A 24,778-nucleotide genomic window follows, 5' to 3' on the forward strand; every position below is an offset into this window, starting at 1 on the left:
GATTCAGACCAGGAGCCAAAGTGTGAAAGTGTCTATCCCCTTACCAACTTCCTAGCTTTGCCAGGGGATCCTCTACTCTTTGAGCCCACATTAAGCTGAAACTCTTAGGAACAGATGAGCCCCCTGGATTGACCCTTAACCCCAATTTCTCTTGCTTTTGTTGGACTCCAGTAAGATCCCTGCGCGTTATCCGAAATTTATTAACGTGGAGGAGGCGGTTAGCTGGCTCTCTCTGTTACAATGCTCTTCAATTACAGCGGCAAGCCCGACGTGGCATGCAGCAAGTCTTGGCTTGCAGGCTTGCAACCCAGAGAGTGTCTGTTTCAGTGTGTCTGAGAGTTTATGTGCAGTGGCTCAGAGATAGCTCTGGGGGGAGGGGAGAGCAAAGCCAGCCACTCAGAAACAGTAGTAAAATCTCCCCAACACTTTAACTGTCAATCAGGCTCAATGGGGTATAAACCCTCCCCGGCGCTGCAGCTGTGATAGGCAGAGAGCGCAATGGGGAGAAATGAATAAGACCCAGAGCTGAAACAGTGCACAGCCTAATTCCCTGTCTGTGATCACAGATCCTCCACGTGAAAGAAACAGGAGCGAGGCAGTTAATCAGCTCTGCCTTTTGCAACAGGCTCAGAAGAGACTGCCTATAGATATTTATATAGATATTTAAGAAACCGACAGCCACCTTACACTGACTAGACCCTTTCTTAAAAAGAAAGTCCTGGCAAGCCTTAAGCAATTTCCTGAGTCTAAGAATAGTAATGGGCTGCCTGGAAGGCACTGCAAGCTGAAATTTGGAGACTTGGGTTGCTTCATTATTATTACTTTTTTTAAATAAAACCCTGCAATTTGGAAACTGGATTTTAATTTTGCACTTTTAAAGTGTAGGGGTTGGTGGGTTTTATTTTTTTTTCTTCCACCCCCCCTTCTCCCTCTCTCGCTCTTTTTAACTTAAACAAACTCTCTGTCCTCCAGTAGAAAAACATTTTACCTGCATGTGACAATCCCAAAGGGAGCTGAGCAGCGAGAGAGGGGAAGCAACTGTCTTCTGCACAATTTTACTCCGACCCCCCCCTTTTTTTTTCTGGTGGGGGGAAAGAAGGATTTTTCCCTTCCAAGGTTTTCTCTCCCCAGGGTTTTTGGAAGGGGGTTGAAGCCTGTTCCCCCGATTGGGGGGGGGGGGGAAGGAAGAGGGCGTGCTGCCCTTCAGACTCTCTTGCTTTGGTTTTGTGAAGGGCTGGAACAGTTTTTTGGGGGGTGGGGGGGTCGGGGGTCTTCCTACCCTGCCCTGCCTGCATCAAGAGGATGGTTTGGAAATGGCTGGGCGCGTTGCTGCTTTTCCCGGTGCAGATGGTCTATTTGGTGGTAAAAGCGGCCGTGTGCATCCTGCTGCCGGCCAGGCTCCGGGACTTGTCCGGGGAGAGCGTGCTGATCACCGGAGGGGGCAGAGGCATCGGTCGCCACCTGGCCAGGGAGTTTGCTAAACGAGGAGCCAGAAAGGTGAGGACTGAGCTGGGGGGCAGCCCCCTCCCCCGGCCGCCACCTGCTGCTACCAGGTCTCCCTGCGGGGTGGCTGGGAGAAATAGACCCTCAAAGGCCCCCCTCCCGCCGGGGGGGGGGGTGTGGGGCTCAGCAGCAGGGGGGAGGGCGGCTGCTTTGCAAACCCCCGTCATCCCAGCCTGCTGCCTTGGCTTGTGTGTCCTCAACGCCTGCCCCCCGCCCTGCATCTGCCCCGGCTGCAGAGGGGTCTGTCTGGACCTGGGTGCGGGATTTGCGCGGGGCAGGAACGGGAGCTGCGTTTTCTGTTTACACGGTTGTCGCCTCCGCTGGGGCTCCGAGCGCAGGCGGAAGGGGTGGGCGTGGGGCCCGGTTCAGGGCTGGGCACGGGGGCACCCGCTGCCTGAGAGGCAGGGAATCAATGGGGCTGATCCCCCTCCCCTTGCAGCCGTTTAGACGGGATCCTGGTCCGATTCGTAAGCGCCTGGAAAGAGGGCAGAGCCCGGCTTTTGGGGGGAGGGGCAGCCCTAGGCGGCCAGGGTCAGTTCACCGTGGTGGCTTTCCACTGAAAGTCAGTCCTTAAATACCCCCCCCCCCGTTGTGCTGTTTGTTCCCCAGAATCATTGGAGCTGGGGGAAATTAAGGGGGGGGAGGAGGAAGAGGGTAAGAATCTAACCTATGATGTAGGGGTGTTGAGAGCCATTGAACCAAACTGTAAACCCTGCATCTGATGGAAACCAGTTCAAGCCAGGCGGTGCGGTAGCACCCCTAATTCCAGCACCTATGGTGGGATATGAAGCTGATTGTCTTTCTCCCCTTGAAAAGAGCTGGGGGTAAGTCACTGAGTTACCCAGAGCAATCACATAGGAACCTCCGTTTTGGCCTTGGTGGGACTTGGGAAAGCAAACGCCACAACATGGCTTAGATAAAAAGAACAGAGGGACTTGTGGCACCTTACAGACTAACAAATTTATTTGAGCATAAGCTTTCATGAGCTACAGCTCACTTAGAATCATAGAATACCAGGGCTGGAAGGGACCGAGGTCATCTTAGTCCCACCCCCTGCTCAAAGAAGGACCAATCCCCAATTTTTGCCCCAGATCCCTAAATGGCCCCCTCAAGGATTGAACTCGCTACCCTGGGTTTAGCAGACCACTGCTCAAACCACTGAGCTATCCCTCACCCAGATGCATACTGTAGGTCATGAAAGCTTATGCTCAAATAAATTTGTTGGTCACTAAGGTGCCACAAGTATGCCTTTTCTTTTTGCGGATACAGACTAACACGGCTGCTACTCTGAAACATGGCTTAGATAGGTTTACACTTCAGCTGCTGTGAAGGGGCTGGCGGGAATCCCCCACTGTCAACTCCTAGGAGACAATTGCATAGTGCATGGAGCTGGAGTAAATACCTGTTCAAAGTAAATCCTATATGCAACTTGCAGGGTGTATGTGAAACCGTTTGCCAAGATTCACCTGTCTACAGATTAGACATCGTGTGTGCCATTGAGATTTACCTGCATCTAGCTTTGGAGGGGTATGTGGCTTGAGCTATGCCTGGCGTACAGCTTTGGGTTTTGTATGTGTTTGAGTTTAAACCCTGCATTGAGATTTACAATTCCTTGGAGGCTGAACACACAAGTCATTGAACTTTGGACCTAGACAATCTGCTGACAGTGTACTTTCATCATCTATTAAAATACCATGATTCCTGACTTATTTATTTTGTCAGACTGGGGCTGCGCTATGAAAGTATCACCATTTCTGTAACTAGTTTTATTAGCTATTTAGCTGCAGCCCTGTTAGAACAATGGTAATAAGCCCCAATAAAATAAGTGACATGGTGTGGAGGGAGAGGGAGCTGTTTTCACCAGGGGTGTAAAGCTGAAAACAAAATAATTGTCATCTGTTTCACAATACAGTTAATTTGTATATTATGTCATATAGAGAATCATAAAATGTCTCAGAGAGAGGGGTAAACCTAACTAGAAGGTGATAAAGTATTGGAGAGTTTAGTACTTTCTGTGAAAATATGCCCATGTTATCATTTATGTGGTGGTACATGGACAGAGAGTATGTTCTGGCTTTGCTCTCCATGTCTTCTGTCATCTTTTCTGGCTATCATCTGTCTCAGGAACTGTCTTCACTGAGAACCTTAGGCAAATGTCACCATTTCTATCCCATTAAGTCTGATGGAGTTGCACTGAGCACGATTTGGCCCCTTTGTGTAACAGATGGTGGTCTGTATATAAAGCAGGAATTCTTGGAGTGGAACTTGACTTATAAAACCCAACGGTATTCCTCCTCAGTATTTGTTTAGGGAAAGTTTTCATAACTTCCACTATCTTGCCCTGAGATTTAACTGGTCTCCCTTTTACTTCAAAAGCTGACTTCCTCTGTGTGATGCAGTGTCTTCCTAAAGGAATCAACCCATCTCTAATGTAGCAGTCTCCTTAATTTTGTGTTTTAGTTGTAAACAACTGGAAAGAATTGCAAAAAAAAAATTTTTTTAAATTTAAATTCCATATTCTAGTATGTTGCCAAGAGACACACAGGAGTTAAATATTCTGTTGTCCTGCTGTTCCTCTCCCATTCGAGTTAATTACTTCAGATAATTATGTCTACTCTGGAACTACCTATTACAGTTGGTTTTCCACTGTTGATCCTGCTTGTCTGATAGCAAGTTTTACAAACTCAGGCTCTTATCCCTGGTGTGAAATTCTGAAGTCACAAACATTGCTGGGTGATGGGGAGAGGAAGCTGAGATTAAAAATTCGGTTCTATCGGTGGATGCACAGTACGCCTTGATAGCACGATGACAGCAGCCATCTCTGAGCCTGCGCACCCAGGCATAGTGGTGGAGTTTTGGAGGTAGGCGGCGATATACAACCGTGTATTTGAGATTAGAATCTTCCTACAGAGGGGTTAGTTGTTATTGCTAGTGTATGAAGTCACTCCTGATAATTAAATGGGGGTTGGCTTTCACCTGAGATCCTATCCCTCTTACCATGGCCTGCTGGTGGGTTTTTTTAAGCATATGCAAGATATGGCTAAACAGATTCTGTGAGACAGCAAGAGACTATCCCAAGTGCTGTATCTCACTGAGAATCAGTTTTAAAATATCTGAGATTTTGAAGATTCTTTAAACTCTAAAATACGGTGTAATTTTCAGTTAAGATTGCAAAGGTGTCAGCAAATAAGGGTGTGTGTGTGTGTGTGTGTCTGTCAGTGAATGCTGTGCTTGCGAAAAGAGCTGGATTGACAGCCCTGGAGACTGAAGTCTTCTATTGACAGGACAGAAGCATCATGGCCAGCGGTAGCATGCAAGTTCCTTTCCCCACGCTGTCCTGCCAACGTACTTCAAATCTGATCTGGATGTACCACCTCAAGGAGAGAGCGTTTCCTCTTCGAGGGGTACTTTGTTTTCCATCTTCATTCATTCATTCATTGGCCTTTTTGTTGAAATGGCCAACAGGGGGACAAGTTAAGTGCCAGTTGCAACATTGGTTTTAGTTGCGTGTTGGGAATACTTGTTAGCTAGGGTTTGGGACTGAGACCACCAGCAACCGTCAGAAAGTAAGAGATTTGGGTTATTACTAGACCCAGGATGAATTCGTGCCAGGGATATACCATAGAGATGAAAGGCTCTGTATCCCATTACTTGTGTCCTGAGACCTTTCAACTTCTCTGGAGAAAAGGTTTTCAAAACTTACATTTCAATAAGTAGCTGGGCAGGTGTAAAGGGATGTAGAATTGAAAGATGTTTAGCAGCACTTCTGGCAGAAGTGTACAAATCTAGTGTATATAAAGAGAGTTATTTGCAGAAGAAACTGGATGTGTTCTTGTCTTATCTCGGGTGAACAGCAACCCACTGCATTTGAACATACTCTTGTGAATTTTCTCCGGAAGGATTCAAATGCTCTGGTTCAAAATAAACCACTATCCCCCCCAGTGATGTTTCAGAACTGCTGATTGCGAAGGTCAGCTCAGTCATATTTGCGGTTTATATTACTACCGTTCAACTACTGAAAAAGGAGAGGGGGACCTTTTTTTCTTTACTTTTGGCTGATTATTGGTTGATTGAGTTATTAGGAAATCCCAAAGGCTTGGCATGATGTTGTCTGTAACTGTTACAATTTTTTACTCCAGGTTTATGTTAATTTGAGCATTAGCTCACAATGTGGCTTGCGGTCTTGTGCCATAATCTCACACATAGGTTGTGTAGTGGGACACACAGCTTGTCATCATGGGCCTTTAGCCAAAAGGAACAGCACAGATCTGCATTATTTAAAAACAAAAAAAAACCTTTATAAGTGATTTCAGTGTTGGGTCTGTGATGGTGTGTCTTTATGGGGACGTACTATGAAAATACAGTTGCGATTGACCAGCACTCCTTTTCATAACTCTGTTTGTAAGAGACGTGTTATTGACTTAACGTTGGAAATTCTGGACCCTGGGCATCAGGAGTCCTGACCAAGAAAGTAGATTGAGTGAAATCAGTGAATGTATAAGGGGTTGAATGACTGAGTATGATTCATTCATTGATGGTTACATTTGGAGGGTACCGCTTGGATCGTCCAGTCTAACTCATTGCATCCTGCAGGATTTTCTGTTATACTAGTGTGGTCAAAAATCTGTCAACCCCCCCCCCCTTTTTTTTTAATATAATCCCCAATGATGGAGTCTTGGTTACCACATCAAGCCATCTGTTCCGTTGTCAAATCACCCTTTTAAGGCAGTTTTCTTGACGTCTCACTTCTCCGTTACTAATTTTTATTTACTTTATTGATAGTTTTGTTTATTTAGACTGAGCCATGACTAAACAAAGAGTTGTTCTGACCGGACACATCCTGTAATGTTTGTCGTTGCCAGAATGTAATAAAGCTAACAAAAAAGCCTGTATAATTACTGCATAGAGATCACCCTTTGCTCCGACCTCTGGACTGAATTTTGGGTTCCAAACATATCAATCTGAATTTTGCAGTGCATCTTGGACTATCCTCTACTGGAAGCTGGACAAAATTGATTTTCATTGGGCACTGCATTGACGTGCATGAAATTTGGGCTCAGAAATGATCCAGGGGCATTCCCCCAAAGCATTCCTACAGGTGACCTTAATTATAGCAATGTTCTCCTGTTGCCTTTTTTTGTTCGTCCCATCGTTTTTTTTCTGAGTGAATCTGTTTTTAGTAGTATTCGTAGTTTCTCTGGAAATCTTTGCAGGTCGGTTCTTATCTGTACTAGGTGTGCCCAGTTGGCAACAGTAGCTGATGTAGATTGGACCGGTGGTGGCTTCTAAGCTGTCAGTGTTGTTCTTGGTGCTAGAGAGTTGCCCAAACTATCAGATAGTAACTCAGAGTGGCCTTGAGCTTGTGTTAATGCAAGCCTGATGCCTCAAGGTGCTGCACACCTCCCCAAAGATGTTGAACACCCTCAACGCCCATTAACTTAAGAACGGCCACACTGGGTCAGACCAAAGGTCCATCTAGCCCAGTATCCTGTTTTCCGACAGTGGCCAATGCCAGGTGCCACAGAGGGAATGAACAGAACAGGTAATCGTCAAGTGATCCATCCCCTGTTGCCCATTTCCAGTTTCTGGCAAACAGAGGCTCGGGACACCGTCCCTGCCCATCCTGGCTAATAGCCATTGATGGACCTATTCTCCATAAACCTAACTAGTTCTTTTTTGAACCTTTTAATGGGTGTTATGGGAACTCTCCACTTTTGTAAGTTAAGGCCTCAAGAGTGCATTGGAATGTCTCCCCCTTGGCCTGTTACACCTTCTGGATGGCCACTTCCCTGCACTAGCAGAGACAAGATGATTAAAGGGAATTACTTGCTTGTGGTATGAAAATAAGGCAGGCAGACTGGACAGAAAGGAGCCAGTGCTTGATGGCGAGAATCTCCTATTGCCAATAAAAACGACAAAGAGAGAATTCCCCTGTCAGGCTGAATGTGTTGTTTTATGGCCATGACCTCACTCTGTCAGCACTTGAATCTAGACAGTTATGTCACAAAGTCTGCAAAATACTATTAACCAGGATGACGACATGGTGGGCAGCTGTAAAAGGCCGCCCTGATAATAACACAGTAATTATTTTGGGATGGTGAACAAAATTCTCTGCAAGTATTACTTGAGAAGTTTTGCTTTGAAAACTGAACACGGCTTTTGGGTTGGCTCATATTTCCTCCACCTAAAGGCTTGCTGGGTTTTTTTCCCCCTCCCCCCAGCCTAAAACCAAAGAACAAAATCCCATGTGGCTTTATTCAAGCAAAATGTCCAGGGTCAAATCCTAAAGTCCTTCCTAATGTAGACAAACTCCCATTGGGTCAAATCCTGTTTGGTGATGAGTATATGCAACTTCCATCTACATCAATGCTGCAAATCCTGAACTCCTTATTCTGTTCCAGCTAAGATCTTACTCAGTCCTTATTCAAACAAGGCTCCAGGGAAGTCAGTGAGAATAAGGATGGAGGAAGGACTCAGGTTTCGCCCCAAGTTGCAGACCTTGAGTACTTCTCATGATCCCTCCACAGTAATCATGTGGATTGTATCTATGGGCCCTTGAATGTTTGACTCTGGCCTTTGTTAATCATGTTTAGATGTTGTTTTCCCTTTTGTATATATGTGTGTAGATAGTTGCATACATTTTTGAGGTGTTTTTGCCCAGTTCTATATATTAAAAGATCAACTGCATTATGGCAACTGATGGACTTACAAATGAAACCGAGGCCTTGAAGTGCTGACATACTACCAAGTCTGAAATTCAAAGAAAGACTTATCCACTGCTCTGATGTGCCCTTTTTAGAAAGAGACTCAATAATCCATTTCGGAATGCACTGCTGAAGACTCTGAATACCCTGCTATTTTGTGTTTGAAAACTCTCTTCTGTGTAAAGCACCTGCCATCGGATACTTAATTTATAGGAATTTAAATCTGCCACATAAATCCAAACAAGACACACCTCTAGGGCAGAAACATTCTTCAGAGGAAGACATTTCTAATACCCACAAGATGACAAAGGAGTGAAATCTGTGATATGGTGGATTTTGACTTTCATCCTGAATGGGTATGATCCTGTATTGGCAGGGCTGACCTAGCATACCCAAAGTAAATTCATTTTATTGCCTTTTGTTTCAAATTAGATTTTAAGATCTTCAGAATAGGGTTCATGTCTACCTATGTGTTTGTAAAGCCAGGGCAATTTGATCCTGGTCATCACTGGGGCCATCGAATACAATCACAATACAAATAACAAACCAGACTCTGACATGTAGTTTGATTATAAATGTACCGTGGCTTCTAGTCTACGTTGACTTCAAAACAATGAAAGTGCCAGACTTAACCTCCTCAAGAGCAGGTGAATTCCAGTGTAAGGATAAAAGGTGGTTTCCTATCCAAGGACCTTCAGAACAGAGGAGTTGATCTTACTTGCACCATAATTCACCACTGAATTTGTTTTAGGTCATGTGATCTGGCACGATGAAATCATAAATCCTTTCAGAACATGGTTTACAAAAGAAACTGACACTCCCAATCTCCTTTTTCCAGGGCCAGCTGTGGTAGGCAAGAAGTATTGTGCAAATAAGCATTCAGTTGGCTTTATGTACAATGTTTTGAACTCTCAATATAAAACTAGCACGTTATAAGGTTTGGATTTTGGATCAAAATGTATCAATATATGTACTGAAGCTCCTTGGTACTGTGTAGAGACATCAAAATGACAGCAGGTCAGAGACTATCTACCCATAGGTCGTCATCTGAGGTTTCCGAAATGAGTGGTTTAGTTACCTAACAATACTGAAGCCAGACATACTGAAGCTACGATTTGACCTGTCGCAAAAAGGGAAGCAGATGTGCATGTTTGAGGGGACTTTTTGCACAGAAGGAAGTTATTTAACACGGTGTAGATATCTGGGTACATTGAGGACATTTGTCTCTGCTGGATAAATATCACTTTGTAGCTCGTGAAACTCCTGTTCTGTGAACGCTTAGAGTTTGCATACACTGTATTGGAGGCATGATATACCCACCCTAGCTTTAATTTAGCTAGTACGAATACCAGTAGCAGTGAAGTCGGGGATTGAGCGAGGGCTGTACAAGCCCACCAGAGATTTAGTTGGGTGGCTAGTCTGTGCTGAAGGCAGTGCTTCCCCAGGGCTTCGCTGCTGTTAGCACTTACAGAATCATAGAATATCAGGGTTGGAAGGGACCTCAGGAGGTCATCTAGTCCCACCCCCCGCTCAAAGCAGGACCAAGCCCCAATTTTTGCCCCAAATCCCTAAATGGCTCCCTCAAGGATTGAACTGACAGCCCTGGGTTTAACAGGCCAATGCTCAAACCACTGAGCTATTCCTTCCCCCTTGTTAAAGTTAAAGCTAAAGCTAGCTCCAGTATGTCAGCACATGCTGCAGTCACACCTCCAGTCACAGTGTAGACTTATCTTTAGATACTACAGCACTGGAACTGGATGGTTTCAGGGCTTTTTTAAGGGGTTATGTGTGACGGAATTGCACCCCTGTATTCACACCCTACAAACTATTATAATAATCTTTTGTACAAAATATGCCTTGCAAGGTATCATTTAAAAACTAATAACTCACCGGTCAATAATATCATGATGAAAGGCATGTAGCAACATCATGTTTAAAGTTATGAACATAAACTGAAATCATGACTGAAGTGTGTTTGCCAGGCAAGTCTAGGGTGTGGGTAAACCTGATTCTTAAAGACAAAGAACAAGCTGATGCCTCTTGCCAGGTGTCGTCAAAGCCTGATGGGCAATCACCTATCAAGGGCTATTCTTTGACAAGGAAGGGGAGTAGAAACAAACAGATCTGCATCTTAGCAGACAACAGCAGGAACCTCTTTCACCCTCAGACTCTTTGTCTTCATCCTTGCAGTGGGAATGAACTTTATCTAGGGGTAACCCTCAGGAAAATGCAATTTCAAAGAGTGACTGAACTATTAAAAAAAAGGGGCAAAAACGCCCCAATTGATCTCTCTCCCAGTCCATCTCTCTCTTTTCCACCTAAGACAAAAGAAACAGACTGTGGAATTTGGGAACAGAGCCTGACCTGAAATTTGGTCAGCCCTGTATCTTGGAAAATGTGGTAAGAATTTCACCTTGAACCAAGTCTAGTTTAAGTTTAGAAAGCGTTTTATCTTTATTTCTCTTGTAACTATTTCTGACTTTAATGCCTTATACTTGTACTCAAAATGTCTCTCTTTGTAGTTCAATAAACTTGTTTTATTCTTTAATAAAAATAATCCAATGTTGTCTTTAAACTGAATTGTGTGGGAAACTCCATTTATGGTAGCAAACTGTTGTATATAGATCCCCTTAGGGCCATAATGTATGTGGGCTGTCCAGGAGAGGGCTGGACAGTGCAGAACATATGTTTTTTTGAGGGAAATCCAGGACTGGGGAAGTGTTGGGGTCACCCTGTAAGTCGTAACCAATGCTGCCGGAAGCCAGAGTGTAACTGGTGTTTGCTAACAGGCTGCTGGGGTCAGAGTTGCTGGACCAGGGCTGTGGCTATACACAGACACTCAGGATGTGACCTGCATGCTGTTTGGCTGTTTGTGAGGTGACCAGGTTGAGTGCTACAGCAGCAAAGACATTGTGAGGCCCCCCAGGTTGTACAACCCCTCACCAGTGTGGATTATGCCCTGAAATGTCATAGGGTGTTAAAGCCTTTGACCTTGTGAGTAGCTGTTAGGTCTAGGTTAATAGTGACCAGAAATCCATTACTCAGTGGCCTATGTGAGATGAGTTGGTAGGTCTCAGTCCAATTCTTAGTGGACATTTGTCCTCATTGTACAAAATACCCCATCAATTTGGAACTCTTGCTGAGAGCCTAACCTGTGAGAATGAGGTGTGATTGGGCCATGGTGTCTGATGTCCCTTGTCTGGGTCGATTGTCACAGTTAATGCACGTTCTCAGGGTAGTAGTGGGGAAGACTGCTTAGGCTGTACATATTCTAGGGCTAAGGACAGGACTTTGCTTCCCCCAGCTGTTGTTTGGGCATGTTTCAGTGGCAATAAATGAAGTCTCGTTCATAGCAGGCGTGGCAACCAAACTGGATTTGAAATGGTGATTGGAGAACACTGAAGAATTGGCAATAATCCGTATTCCTATGGGTTAAAGGAGAAGAGTAGCCAGCATTGGTTCTAGAGACGGATTTCTAGGAGTTGTCCAGACACGTGTTGTTTTACATTTCTTTCGTACCATTCTAAAGTGATGAATAAACTTAATTATCGTCAGCCAACAAGGCATTTAATAAATAGACAATTACATTTATTTTTTGTCTCTCTCTTTCCATCCCCTTCTGTCCATTGTGCCTGCATTTTGCGTACCTGTTCCCATGATGACCGTGCAACCTATCTGCAAGCTGCAGGAGCTGAGGAGAGAGGGCTGGGGAAAACGTTCTGCATTTTGAATTTTCTACGAGCATTTTCATGAAAAAGATTTTTGACAGCAACAAAAGTGAAAAACATCATCAAAAATGTTCAGGATTTTTCCATGAGCTCGTGTCGGGGGTGCTCAGCACCTTACAAGAGATACTGAGCGCACTGTAATAGCCAATCAAGAATTTCCTCTTTTGTGTTGTACATGGAGGTTTGAGTGATTATTTGCCCCCTCAATCCCCTCTCAATGATTTCATCAAACAATTAACCTTCCTTGCTGGCTTTGTTGACCTACAGCTTCTCAGAGTGAATCTACCCCTTTATACAGACTCTTGAAAGGCGTCCTCTCTGTAAGGATTATGTAATCACAGCAATGTTATTTAACTGCTTCCTGCTGGCAGCTAACTTTCCTGTTGATTAAATATGGGCCAGAACCCTTGATCCAAATCCCAGGAATGGATGGCATTTATTCTTCTGACCTGGACTGAGGCCATGGCCAGCAGCTTGAATAAAATGCGAAAAGACACCATCTCTAGCTGGCAAGTACAGCCAGAAATGTCAGATAGCCGACCTTGGGGTATCTGCGAAGCAGCGTTATGGCTGCTGCCTTTTTCAGTTTGTCCTTAAGGACAGACCTGGCATTTGCAACCCCACATGATGATGTAAGGCGATAAATAGCGATGTCATGGTGGAGAAAATCACATCGCAACATGGCGGTGTCTTGCAACCATATCATATCGTGGCGTCGTAAAGATGTCAAAGGTTAGTCCATTACAGCAGCGCTGTAGTGAGGGGAAATCACGAGTTTCAGAAGTTTCAGTGAGCTGCAGATCAGCGCTGTACAATTTGGAGAGCTTCACGCTGCTATCGGAGACCTTAGGTAGGTTTCAGCACAGATGAGGTATCTCATCGGGGTCGCAGCGAGGAAGAGGTGCTACACAGCCATGCTTTTTTTCAAACAGGAGAGGAGCTGGGTTTGATTTCAGTATTGGTCCCTTCTTTTTTTTTTTTTACTGGTTTCATCCGTCCCTGTTTCACCTGTGTGGTGCCATCCTCTATAAAGACTTGGAAACTAGCCTCAGTCTGTGTACATGGCACTCACATCTCGAGTCTGGCGCAAGCTAGGGAAAAGTTGACTCAGATTGGCAGAACTCTTTACCCCTGAAGCACTAAAATCTATACATGGCTTTTACTGCACTATAAAATGGTTGAACATGCTGTTGAGCTAGTGCCTAATTAGTCTGGCACAGCAATTTGCTTTAGGAGAGAAATGCATTCAGGGTGTCCGGTCAAAGGATTGCAACTGAAAAGTCCAGAAGGGATAAAGAGTTCAATATCCTTTTTGGTGGTTGTTTTTGTTCTTTTCTATGTGGATGCTGGCGAGCAGAAGATACAAGGACTGTTTTGTGCTGTACCCAAATGGCCTTTGTAGTGCTGCAGGGAAGGAAGGGGGGATGGGGTGACTTGGAAACACTAATGTAATTGTGGAAGGCGGGATTGAGGAAAGAGCCTTTTGAAATTATGAATAAAGCCAAGTGCTCGCCTTCATGGCCCTTGGCAATTTTGTTCCACCCGACGTCTTTGGTCTTGTTTCTGATCATGTCACCCCCTGCTGGACTTTCAGTGATGCTGCCTCTGAGCACCCATTCATCTGCTTCTTCCACAATCACTTTTATATTTTCTTCCACATACCCCTCACACATGAACTACCTCCCTGAATTAACCCATAAAGCCTCTGCGCTCTCCTTAAAATCCTTCCTTGGGATGTGCGTCTGCTGTGATACCTTCAACAAAATCAGCTCACAATGGCTAAGTCAGATAAGCAAACAAAACAAAACAAACCACCTGTGAAATGATTGAGAGCCAACAAGTTGTGCACGTGGCTGGCCTGTGATATATCACAAATCTATTACTGTTCCCTGCGTAGGTGCTGGAACCAGGGGTGCTGGGGGTGGGGGCTGCAGCACCCCCTGGCTGGAAGCCGTTTCCATCATATACAGGGTTTATAGTTTGATTCAATGGCTCTCAGCAGCACCCCCACGATACAAATTGTCCTAGCACCCCTGGTTCCCCGCCTTCTCCATCCCTTCTTCCCTCACTTGTTGTGACTTGTCCAAAACTAGCTTGTCAGTACATCAGGGCCAGGCAATGGGGTGAACATTTTAAATAATAGGAGCCTAAAGTTAGGCTCTTGAATTGATATTTAGGGATGTAAATAAGCAGCCTGGATTTTCAAAATGGCTGCACACCCCTCCGCTCCTCTTGCTCTTTCTTCCTATATGTTTGTTCAGCACCTACCACAATGGGACTCCAATCCTGAGCAGAGCATTTGGAGGACCCCACGATACAGCTAATAATAATGAACAGTAGTAACCACAGGCCTTAGTGAAGTCTGTGGATAGACTCCGAACACAGTTCCTCAGAGGGTACCTGAAAAGAGAGCATATTCAAAGACAGCACATCAGAATTCAAAGGCAATTTGACATATTCATGACCAGAGAATTTAGCCTTTTACAATATCCCTGTGAGGCAGGAAAGTATTGTTATAGGATGAAGAAACTGAGGCACGGGGTCTGATGAAAGCCACAGAGGGACTCGTTTCCATTGCAGTGATTAAAGGAAGAACAAGAAATAGACAAGTGTTTATTACTAGCGCGCTCTCTCTCTGAATTTTGACACTTGAACGAAAAGTCTGCATCTTCTTAGGTCAACCCTTTGAAACTCTGGCTGTTGCTTCCTTTCAGAAGGTTGGTCATGTTCTAGTTTTCTAAAATCTAGTGACTAGTATCAAGTTGTCTTTATTGTACATCTTTTACTTGTGTTTCTAGACCAAATTAAACATACAAGTCTAGTCATTTTGGCTTTCAGTTTGGATGAAATGTTTAGGCCGAGGATGCCAAACTGATAGGGGTAAGTCCTGAAAGCCAAAGAACAGTGACAGCTTCAGAGCTGACCCCCGGGAGAACAAATGTGGATTTGTACTCACGGGGTTTTATACCTTAGTGCTTGGCTGGAATATAAAGCAGAAGTTATTGGAGGGATGTTCTTAGTCTGGCTCGACCTCTCCTCTTCAAAGCATCGTGTCAGCACATTGAAGATTCGGACAAGTCAGACCCAGGCAGTGCCAGATCCATCGGCTGATAACGCTGACGCCAGCAGAGAAGGGTCAAATCCATGTAGTTTGACCTTTGTCCCAGCAGGGATTAAATTGATTCTAATTAATAGTCTTGAGAAGAGATGGCTTCCTTAGCAGAATTTGTAATGAATTTAAATTGCACCTTCTCATAGGTGAGCCGTGAATTGCACTTAATTAAGTAAGGGTCCTGCAGGCAGCCACCCTAACGTTGCTACCTTCTTAATTACAATTTATTGATGGTTTTGCAACACTGTGCTAACCTGAGCGATTCACGCTTTTTAACTTTTCCTTGAGCAAATGCCTAAGAACTTCACTGATGGCAAGAAAAAGACATTTGAAAACCGAAATGCTCTCGGTTACACACACGAAGCGCTGCTAAGTCAGCTGAGTGGCACCTCTATAGCTAAAAGCAGAATTTGGTTCTCACTCTGTCACCCGTGGCCGTTGTACATTGAAGGAGTGGCTGTGTGTTGAGGGGGTGTTAATATTGTATTGTGCTTTGTGGTGGTATAAACCTACTGCTCAGAAATGGATCTGGACTGTGACAGCCCTGTCAGCGGAAGTGTAGGCAGGGCTTATGGCAAGCTTAATGTCGTACTGTTTCTGTTTCAACCTTGACCTGGATGAGACCACCTGTGTAGGGATGTGAAGGAGGTAGTTTAGGCTCCATGGCCCATTCAGTCCATGATATCTCCCTGGCCAACATGGGGGGCCAATTAGCACCATAGTATCAGTATCTAATTTTGTTATATGCACATTTTCCCATAAGGTACTGGACTGAAACCATTAATCTATTTTACACAGTCTACTGAATACCAGCATCAGATGGTAACAACTTTCAAATCCTAGCAAAATTGCATTTCAGAACTTATTGGGGTATCCTTCCTCAGCAGTAAAAAACAGTATTGCCAACCCCTGCTGTTCAGAAAACATGCATCAGTCCTCAAAACATCACGAGATTTAAAGTAAATTAATACAATTGGGCTCTTTCTATTAACCTTGTGGTTTCTGAACCTTTGGGGTACAGTTGGGTCACATTTCATTGTTTTCTTCGCAGCTATGAGGGCTAGCAATGTACTTTTAATTTAAACAAAAGACAAGATTCTCAGGTAATCATTTGACTCCAGGAGCTGGGGCTTTAAGAAAAACACCAAATCATAGAAGTGCAGGGCAGGAAGAGACCTGGAGAAGTCATCAAGTCCAGCCCCCTGCACTTGGCCAGGACCAAACAAACCTAGATTATCCCTGAGAGGTGTTTGTCCAACGTGTTCTTAAAGAGCTTCAATAATGAGGATTCCACAATCTCCCTTGAAAACCTATTTCAGAGCTTAACTATCCTTACAGTGAGCAGGTTTTTCTTAATATCTCATTTAAATTTCCCTTGCTGTAAGTTAAGCCCATGACTTCTTGTCCTACCTTCAGTGGACATAGAGAACAATTGATCACTGTCCTCTTTACAGCAGCCCTTCACATATTCCCTCTCGGTCTTCTTTTCTCAAGACTGAACATGCCCAGTTTTGCTTAACTGTTCCTCACAGGCCAGGTTTTCTAAACCTTTTATCATTTTTGTTGCTTTCCTCTGGCCTCTTTCTAATTTATCCAATCTTTCTTAAAGTGCGGAGCCCAGAATTGGACCCAATACTCTAGCTAGGGCCTCACCGTTGCTAACAGAGGGGGTCAATGACCTCCCATGTCTTACATACGACACTCCTGTTAATACAACCCAGAATGATATTAATCTCTTTCCCAACTGCATCACATTGTTGATTCATATTCAATTGGTGGTCCACTAGAATCCCCAGATCCTTTTCAGCAATATTATCATTTAGCCAGTTGTTCCCCATTTTACAGTTGTGCATTTGATGTTTTTTCCTTAATTGAAGTACTGTGAACTTGTCTCTACTGAATTTCAGCCTGTTGATTTCAGATCATTGCTCTAATTTATTGAGGTCATTTTGAATTCTAATCCTGTCCTCTTAAGTGCTTGCAACCCCTCCCAGCTTGGTGTCATTTGCACATTTTATAAGCATACCCTCCACTCCATTATCAAAGTCTTTCATGAAAATATTGAATATTACCAGACCCAGGACTGACCCCTGCAGACTGCCACTATAAAGGACTTCCCAGTTTGACAGCAAACCATTGATAACAACTTTTCTGAGTCTTTCAACCAGCTGTGCACACATCTTGTAGTAATTTCATCTAGGCCACATTTCCGTAGCTTGCTTATGAGAATGTCATGAGAGACTGTGTCAGAAACCTTAGCAAAATCAAGATAAATCATGTCTACTGCTTCTCCTATATCCGTGAGGCCAGAATTCCCATCAAGGAAGGAAATTAGGTTGGTTTGGCATGATTTGTTTTTGACAAATCCATGCTTGCTGTTCCTTATAATCTAGTATCCTCTAAGTGCTTACAAACTGATTGTTTAATAATTTGTTCCAGTATCTTTCCGGGTATCAATGTTAGGCTGACTAGTCTATAAATTCTTGGGTCCTCTCTGTTCCTCTTTTTAAAGATAGGTACTATGTTTACCCTTCTCCAGACGTCTGGGACCTCACCTGTCCCCAATGAGTTCTCAAAGAGAATTGCTAAGGGTTCTGAGATTACTTCATCTAGTTCTGTAAGTACCCTAGAATCAATTTCATCAGGCCCTGCTGATTTAAATACACCTAACTTAGTTAAATATTCGTTTAAAGTGTTCTTTCCTATTTTGGCTTGTGTTGCTTGTCATTAATATTAATTGTGTTGAGTGTCTGGTCACATTCACCTTTTTAATGAAGACTGACATGAAATAGGCATTAAATACCTAAGCCTGAGGGCAGAGCACTCTCCGGTCGACCCCGGTACTCCAGATCTCCGAGAAGAGTAAGGGAAGTCGACCTGAGAGCATCTCCTGTCGTCGCAGCGCAGTGAAGACACCGCAGTAAGTCGACCTAAGCTATGTCAACTCCAGCTACATGAATAACATAGCTGGAGTAGCGTAATGTAGATCAGTTTACCCCCCTAGTGAAGACAAGCCCTTAGACATCCTGATTTTTGTCCCTACATGCTTGTACTAGTCTTTTGTGTTCTTCCTTAGCAATTTGTCTATATTTCCACTTTTTGTAGATTTTCTTCTTCATTTTCAGGTCCTTAAACAGCTCCTGATGGAGCTATCTTGGCCTCTTACCTATTCATGTGCCTTTAGTACTGACTCCAGGAGAAACTGTCAGCTCTCCTGAACTCCGTTTTCCCTTAGATTTTCTTCCAGTGAGACCTTACCTACCAGTTCTCTGAGTCTGCTAACGTCTGCTTTTTTGAAGGTGCCACAAGTACTCCTGTTCTTCTTACCACACAAGGTAAAATCATGAGATTTGGCAACATTAAGCATGAAGAGGGTGCACTATTCACCTTTTCCTCCTCTTGTCAGGAACGGGCAGTTTTGTCACTAAAGCTCAATAACAAAAACCAGACGGTTCAACCTTTCCAGCTTGAAGATTAAATAAGTGTTTTTCTTGGATCTGTGATTTTTAACCTCCTTGCTACTAGTAAACAGAGACACCAACCCCTGTGATTAGAATATTCACTGAGTGAGATTTGGCTCTCTTAAACTTTGGGGAGGGACCGGGAAATGCTCAGATCCAGTTTTAACAACTTGAAACTGTGTTGAATACGAACTCACTAATTTCCCTGCTACCCACAAAAAAATCATTTAATGCAAAACTCCAGGTTGTTGCCCGAAATGAAGAATTCGTGCTTTTCAAATGAAATGTTAAAAGGAGTCCCCTCCATTACAAGGCAAAGAAACATTCAATATTTCACTGCAGCTCGCTTGGTATAAATATTTCTTTCCCTAGGCCGCAGGAGTATACGACTAGCTCCTGCCACACTGAAGCAAGAGCATTTCCAAGAACCTTGTGAGACTGGGGATGCCAGCATCTCTGAGTCAGGTTGCTCAATTTTAGGTTGCAGGATGTGATGACTGTGCAAAATTGCACAACCCTCTTCTCTTGCTCTCGTATTTTAGTCCAAACACATCAGAGATTATCCTGTGTTTGCTTGAATGTGTGGTTTATGGGGAGAGGAAGTTTGAAACTAAGGGGCTGACTATCAAAGAGGCTCTGCAGGGTTTCAGTTCCTTGGGTTATATATGTAACAGTTGCAGATTGGTGTTTGACACCTTTGGCTCTCTGTGTGTGTGTGGGGGGGGGGGGCCGAGGGCGAGTTGGCACCTTGCATCTCATTTACAGCCCAGGGTTCATCAGCGGGTCAGCCAGCTCTTAATGACATCATTACACTTGTTTACCACTCAAACAGAGGAAGTGCTGTACTGGTGATGGGCTTTGACCACCGTCAGCATCATTTTTTTTTTTTCAACCCCAGCAATTTTTTGCAGAACGAGAAGCGTAGTAAGGAAGTAAGTGTCTTAACACTAAAGGGATTTAAGTCTCTGTTCCTGATCAGGAGTTCAGCGGAAAAACAAGAGTCAGAACATTCCTAGCATTCGGACTGTAATATTTCAAGAGCAGTACTTCATATTGCCATTAAAACCCCAGGTGTCAGATCCCCATGCCAGCTATGCAGTGTAAATCCACAGTAACTTCACTGAAGACAACCGATTTACTCTGGATTAGTCGCTAAGGTGCCACAAGTCCTCCTTTTCGTTTTGCGGATACAGACTAACACGGCTGCTACTCTGAAACCTGAGATCTTCGAGTGGTTAAAATCAGAGTAGGTGCAGTTAACAAAGTTTAAAATAAGATTTTGTGTTCTTAATTCACAGATTTAGGCCAATTTAGGCTGCTAAATCCATAGTTAGGCTCCTGATGGTCTGACTGTCAAAGGTGATGAGCATCCAGAATTTCCCACTGAAGTCAATGGGAACAGCTGCTGCTCAGGGCTTGTCTACACTACCCACCAGATCGGCGGGCAGCGATCGATCCAGTGGGGGTCGATTTATCACGTCTAGTATAGACGCGATAAATCAACCGCTGAGCGCTCTCCCGTCAACTCAACAGCAATTTAATACATGCCCACCTCGTGCTTGCGCACACCCTCAGTCGCGGACAGATAGCGCCTCTGAAAATCTTTCTGCAAATGCCTCAACTGCTTCAACTGGTGAAGAGAAATGAATTGTTCTGATCTTGTTTCTCTCCAGTGTAAATCCGAAGTCATGCTAACTTCATTCACTCTTAATTTAAATGGGTGTAACAGAGAGCAAACTCTGACCATGTCTGTGGACGTGACCTCTTCCAAGGGATGCTGATAGTTTTAGGTCCAACTTTTTTTTTTTTTTTCTTTAATCAACCTAAGGCTGTGTGGCTTTCCACACTTCTACAGGAAGGAACTACCCCCACATACTTTTAAGGTGTATCCTGACCGCCATCATGGCCAGTGGGAGATCCTGGCAGCGGGGCTTCTATGGAGCTGCTCTCTGACAGGGTGTTATGGGGGGAGGGTAAATCACACACACACACACCCCGCTTCCAATAAACAGATCACAACTTCATTTCACCGGGGGTTCCTTATGGACTATTCCTTCCCTCTTAATCCCCTCCTGTGGGCTTTGCTGTGGGAAAGAGCAGACCAGCCCTTCTGGCTTCTACCTCTTTCACCTATTGTGTTAATTGCAATGGAATAAGTGAGCCCAGAGAATCAAAGGCATCAACATGATTTTGTCATGTACAAGACTAAACAGTTGAACATGGTTTGGGGTTTCAGATACCGAGAGATCAGCCTGCTTAGTCCCAAGGCCACAACTACCATTAAGAACCTTTTATTAAAGATACAGAAAAAGAGTTAAAGCATTTAAAAGGTAAAGTATTAAAGCAGGTTTTTATTTTAACAATATCCCTTATTCCCTTTCACTTTAGCTGTTGAGAGATTTTTGCAAGGAAACCTGCCTGTTTGACAATCTTTATGGTGATGATAACTGCCCGTTTTGGGAAAAAGAGAAGTTAGTTGTGTGGTCTGGAGCTGTGGCTAAAGTTTGATTCTGCTTCCTTGAAGACCGAACAAAACAAACTCACAAAAGGGGAGAGAAAGGAACAGCAGTGCTAGGAAATGCAGATTTTGTCTTGGGTGTTGACTTTTACTGCAGCCTCACTGCTGGGGAAACAAGGGCAAAGCACCTGGTCTTATCAGTTGCTCTGTGACTAGCAAATGTGTGCCAGAGTTAGGGCATTGCTGTTAGCTGCCTCACAGCTGGTGGGTTCACAGCAGTGTTGCAAAAGATGCAATCTTGGACAGCTAAGCCAGACTCTTCTTAAACTAAAGGGAATAGAATGAATAAGGTGGGTAAGGAAGAGGCTAGGTTAGGAAGGGAGTGGGAGCTGGAACCCCATTGGCACATTCCAGGTGCTATTCAGGATTTAGCCAAAGGTGATGGAAGTGGTGATGTCATCTGTTCCCTCTCTCTGGCCTAGTCTGGTGAGGGCATTTCTCAAGATCAGAGCTATGGGGGCCTAGCAGTGTCATGGTAGATCCTGGGGTCCCAATAGATGGTGGGGGTGGCAGCCATGATAGTAAAACTCACTCCTCCTAGTCCGCCCATCCCCCAGTGTTCTGATCCCCCTCCATTGGGGGGGGGGGGATTAAGGACCCCAGAAAGGTGTGATAGGCAAAATAGGGCATCGCTCATTAGTTTTTCCACAAATTAGGCCTACTTTCCAACACATCCATTTTGGTCCATTAATTTCCACTTGCAATCTCTTGTTCTTTGCCAGTCATGATTTCAAAAGAGTCCTTGGATAGTACTGGTAGACCATTTTGTTTGAACTAATCCAGTCTTTCTATCACCATTTATTGCATATTGTTATGAATTTACACCCACTTTTCAATAATTGATCTCACAGTTGCGATAGGCCTGCTAGATCACAATTATTACAACACACCCCACTAAAGTCAATGGACTAAATTCTGGTCCCAACTACACTAGTGTGAAATCGGAGTGCCTCCCATTATATCTGGAGTAACACCAGCACAAATCTAGAGTAAGTGAGAGTTTGGTCCCATGTGGTTGCATAGGGTGTAAATCAGGGCATAATTTGGCCCTACTCTTTGATTACCTCCCCCCAAAAAGTCTACTTTAAAATAACTCAGTGTTCCCTCAGTAGTCTCATGGGTAAATATTCTCTTTGAGAAAGGACTCTCTTCCTGTGCGTGTGGACAGTGCCTACACATTGTGGACCCTAGTGGAAGGCAAGTAAACAATAATGAATAACTGATCTTAGTGTTAGAAATGTGTTCCTCCTAAAATTTTCTTTGTTTTGTTTCAGACCATTGCTCCTAGTTATACTTTCCTCTCCTTTGAGACCTGAAATGTTCTCCTTTTTTTCCTTGTCATTCCCTCTCATGTATTTATAGATGGTTATCATATCCCCCCTTGTCTTTCTTCTCAGCTGTATAACTTCCTTTCGGCTCTCCTCATAGGTCAGAGCCTCTTATCCGTTTATTGTTTTGTCACCATTCTTTGGGTTCTCCCATTGTGGCAGTGCAATAAAATGCAAAATCCCCTGGATTGCAATGAAGCCAGAAGGATGCATCATGGCAGGACCTGGCGACAATGCTGTGCAAATCCCAGCTCCAGGTCACAGAACAGCATTCACAAGACCGGCTGTCCAAGTTTTTAGACTCATCCTAGTATCCGAGGGTTAATTCATCTGCCTTTTTTACTATATCACCTGGCTGGTGTACAGTTCATATTATAAAACTCTTCCCTGATTTCTCCATATTGTCCACAAAAAAATAAATAGAACACTGTTAAAATGTCAATAACATTTTAATTTAAAATTAAGAAAATTGTAAATTAAACCGAACATCCTCTTTTGTTCTGTATATTGCAGTCAACATAAATTTTGGGTGGAAAGCATTACAGCTTGAATTAGAGAGATGTTCTGAGCATTTCCTGAGAAGGGCTAAGTGTCCTTAACTCATCCCTCAAGTGTAACTTCGGTAGATGTTGAGAGCACTTAGCTCCTCTGTAGGATCAAGCGCAAAATCAGTAACAGAGTTGGCTGAATACTAGGGAAAAATGTTACACAAATGTGCAAGCAAATTCCTAAACAAATCACTCCAGGTTGTTTGTACCCCCCCGCCCTTTTTAAATTCTTTCCACAGACATTGTTTGTTTTCTCTGCACCAGTTTTATACCTTGCATGTTCAAATGCTCATTCCTTTTCCATTAGCAGTCACACCGGAAACCTGATTTTAAGAGTTATGCTCATCCAGTCAGGTGACGGAAATAATATCATGTGACTTATGTGACCAGTCATGACTAACCTTTGAATTTCACATTTCCCTTCACCCTAACAGTTGGCGCCATTACAGACTAAATGGGCAACCTAAACCCTGCCTTTTCTTGCTTTATAAAAATAAATGGTTTAATCCTTAATGTCAGTGTAACTTTTTGTTGTTGTTGCAATTAATGCATAAGCCTGTTGCACCCATGTTTTAACCTGTGATATGTTATGTTCTGTGGGATCCAATTATCCTGGGAGATATGAGCAGTGCACAATCATAATGATAATTAATGCTGAATTCAGAAAACAAGTGTGCAAAAGGGCACTGTTCAATATGTTGATGTTGGATCAAATCATTTTCCCGAACCAGACCCAATAACTTTTAACACTCTTTTTAGATTTTTGTTCATTGGCTTTTCCCTGGTCCCTGTCTGCTACAGTAATGCTTTCTGCACCTGCGTGTTTTATCTCCACACGATTTCCTGAGCTCTCTGTGGAAATTTTTATATGAATGTGGGTTATGTGGGCTAGTGGGGCCTGTCTTCCAGAGTGGATGGAGAGGGCTGCAGTGTAGTAGTTTGATTATTTTTTTTAAAACTATTTATGGTGGAAGTTTTAACAGGTTTACAGATCTTTGCCATGAAAACATCAGAGTCAATACAATAATCATTACAACAGTGAGCTTTTGTTGAAAGGAACATTAGACAGTAATATAATCATCAGATATGTCTATTTACCAGGGTGTTACAAATGTACAGAGTGAACATCTTTACACGACCCTTGACATGCCACTTCAAGTGATTTTATTAAATTGAGTGAAATCTCTGATTACGCATATTAGACATGCCAGGTTTGTTAAGCAAATATTAACAGTTAAAAAAAAAATTGGACAAATATTTTCCCGAGATGGCACATTGTGTTTCTGTCACTAGACGTTTTCAAAGCAGTACTTAAAATTAACACATTTTTAAAAAGAATCCACACAAATGTGCTCCTCCCCTTTGCTTTTGACTAGTTGCAGGCAGAGAATTTTCTGACTGGATGTTGCTTTGAGTGCTTTAATGTCCCAGAACCGAGGCAAGTTCTAGCACATCGTGTGGCAGAAACTGACTGTTAAAAAGCTATCACTTCTTTCCCCCCACAAATGCCTCCATGAACCTTTGCAGCCGTGACAGCTTGTGGCCACTTGGTGCTTTTGTTGGCACGGTGCACTCCAGTTGACCCTGTCCCCATGTTAATAGGATTGTAAAGGCTGACTCCTGCGTGACCTCTTCTCGCAAACAACCCACCCTTCCTCTTCCTCAACTATTCTATACAACAGATCCCCATGCAATCTGCAGTTGCAGTTTATGTTACAGACAAAAGCGACTGGCAAAACCACTGAAGAGAAATCAGCATGGGGCCACCTGTCCTCACATACTCCTGATAGGTGAACAATGCCCTCTGTACACACAAAGTGGAGGGAAATGATCTTAAATTCCTGTATGCAGACAGAAAATCAAAGTGTTCTTTCCA

At 43.7% G+C, this 24,778-nt stretch overlaps 1 protein-coding gene across 2 annotated transcripts in view; it reads left to right on the plus strand.

The window, feature by feature from the left end:
- The first annotated feature begins 476 nt into the window (after positions 1-476).
- DHRS3 (dehydrogenase/reductase 3) overlaps positions 477-24,778 on the plus strand; it is a 41,440-nt gene continuing 17,138 nt past the window's right edge. The window contains exon 1 of one of the 2 annotated variants that reach the window (XM_048825361.2): positions 477-1,497. In XM_048825361.2, coding sequence (XP_048681318.1) covers positions 1,303-1,497 — 195 coding nt within the window. In that variant the 5' untranslated portion in view covers positions 477-1,302. Of the gene's footprint in view, positions 1,498-2,203; positions 2,328-24,778 lie in introns of those variants that run through there. The other variant, XM_048825363.2, reaches the window with a different exon arrangement.

The sequence above is a fragment of the Caretta caretta genome, chromosome 18, assembly GCF_965140235.1.
Source record: "Caretta caretta isolate rCarCar2 chromosome 18, rCarCar1.hap1, whole genome shotgun sequence".
Lineage (NCBI taxonomy): Eukaryota > Metazoa > Chordata > Testudines > Cheloniidae > Caretta > Caretta caretta.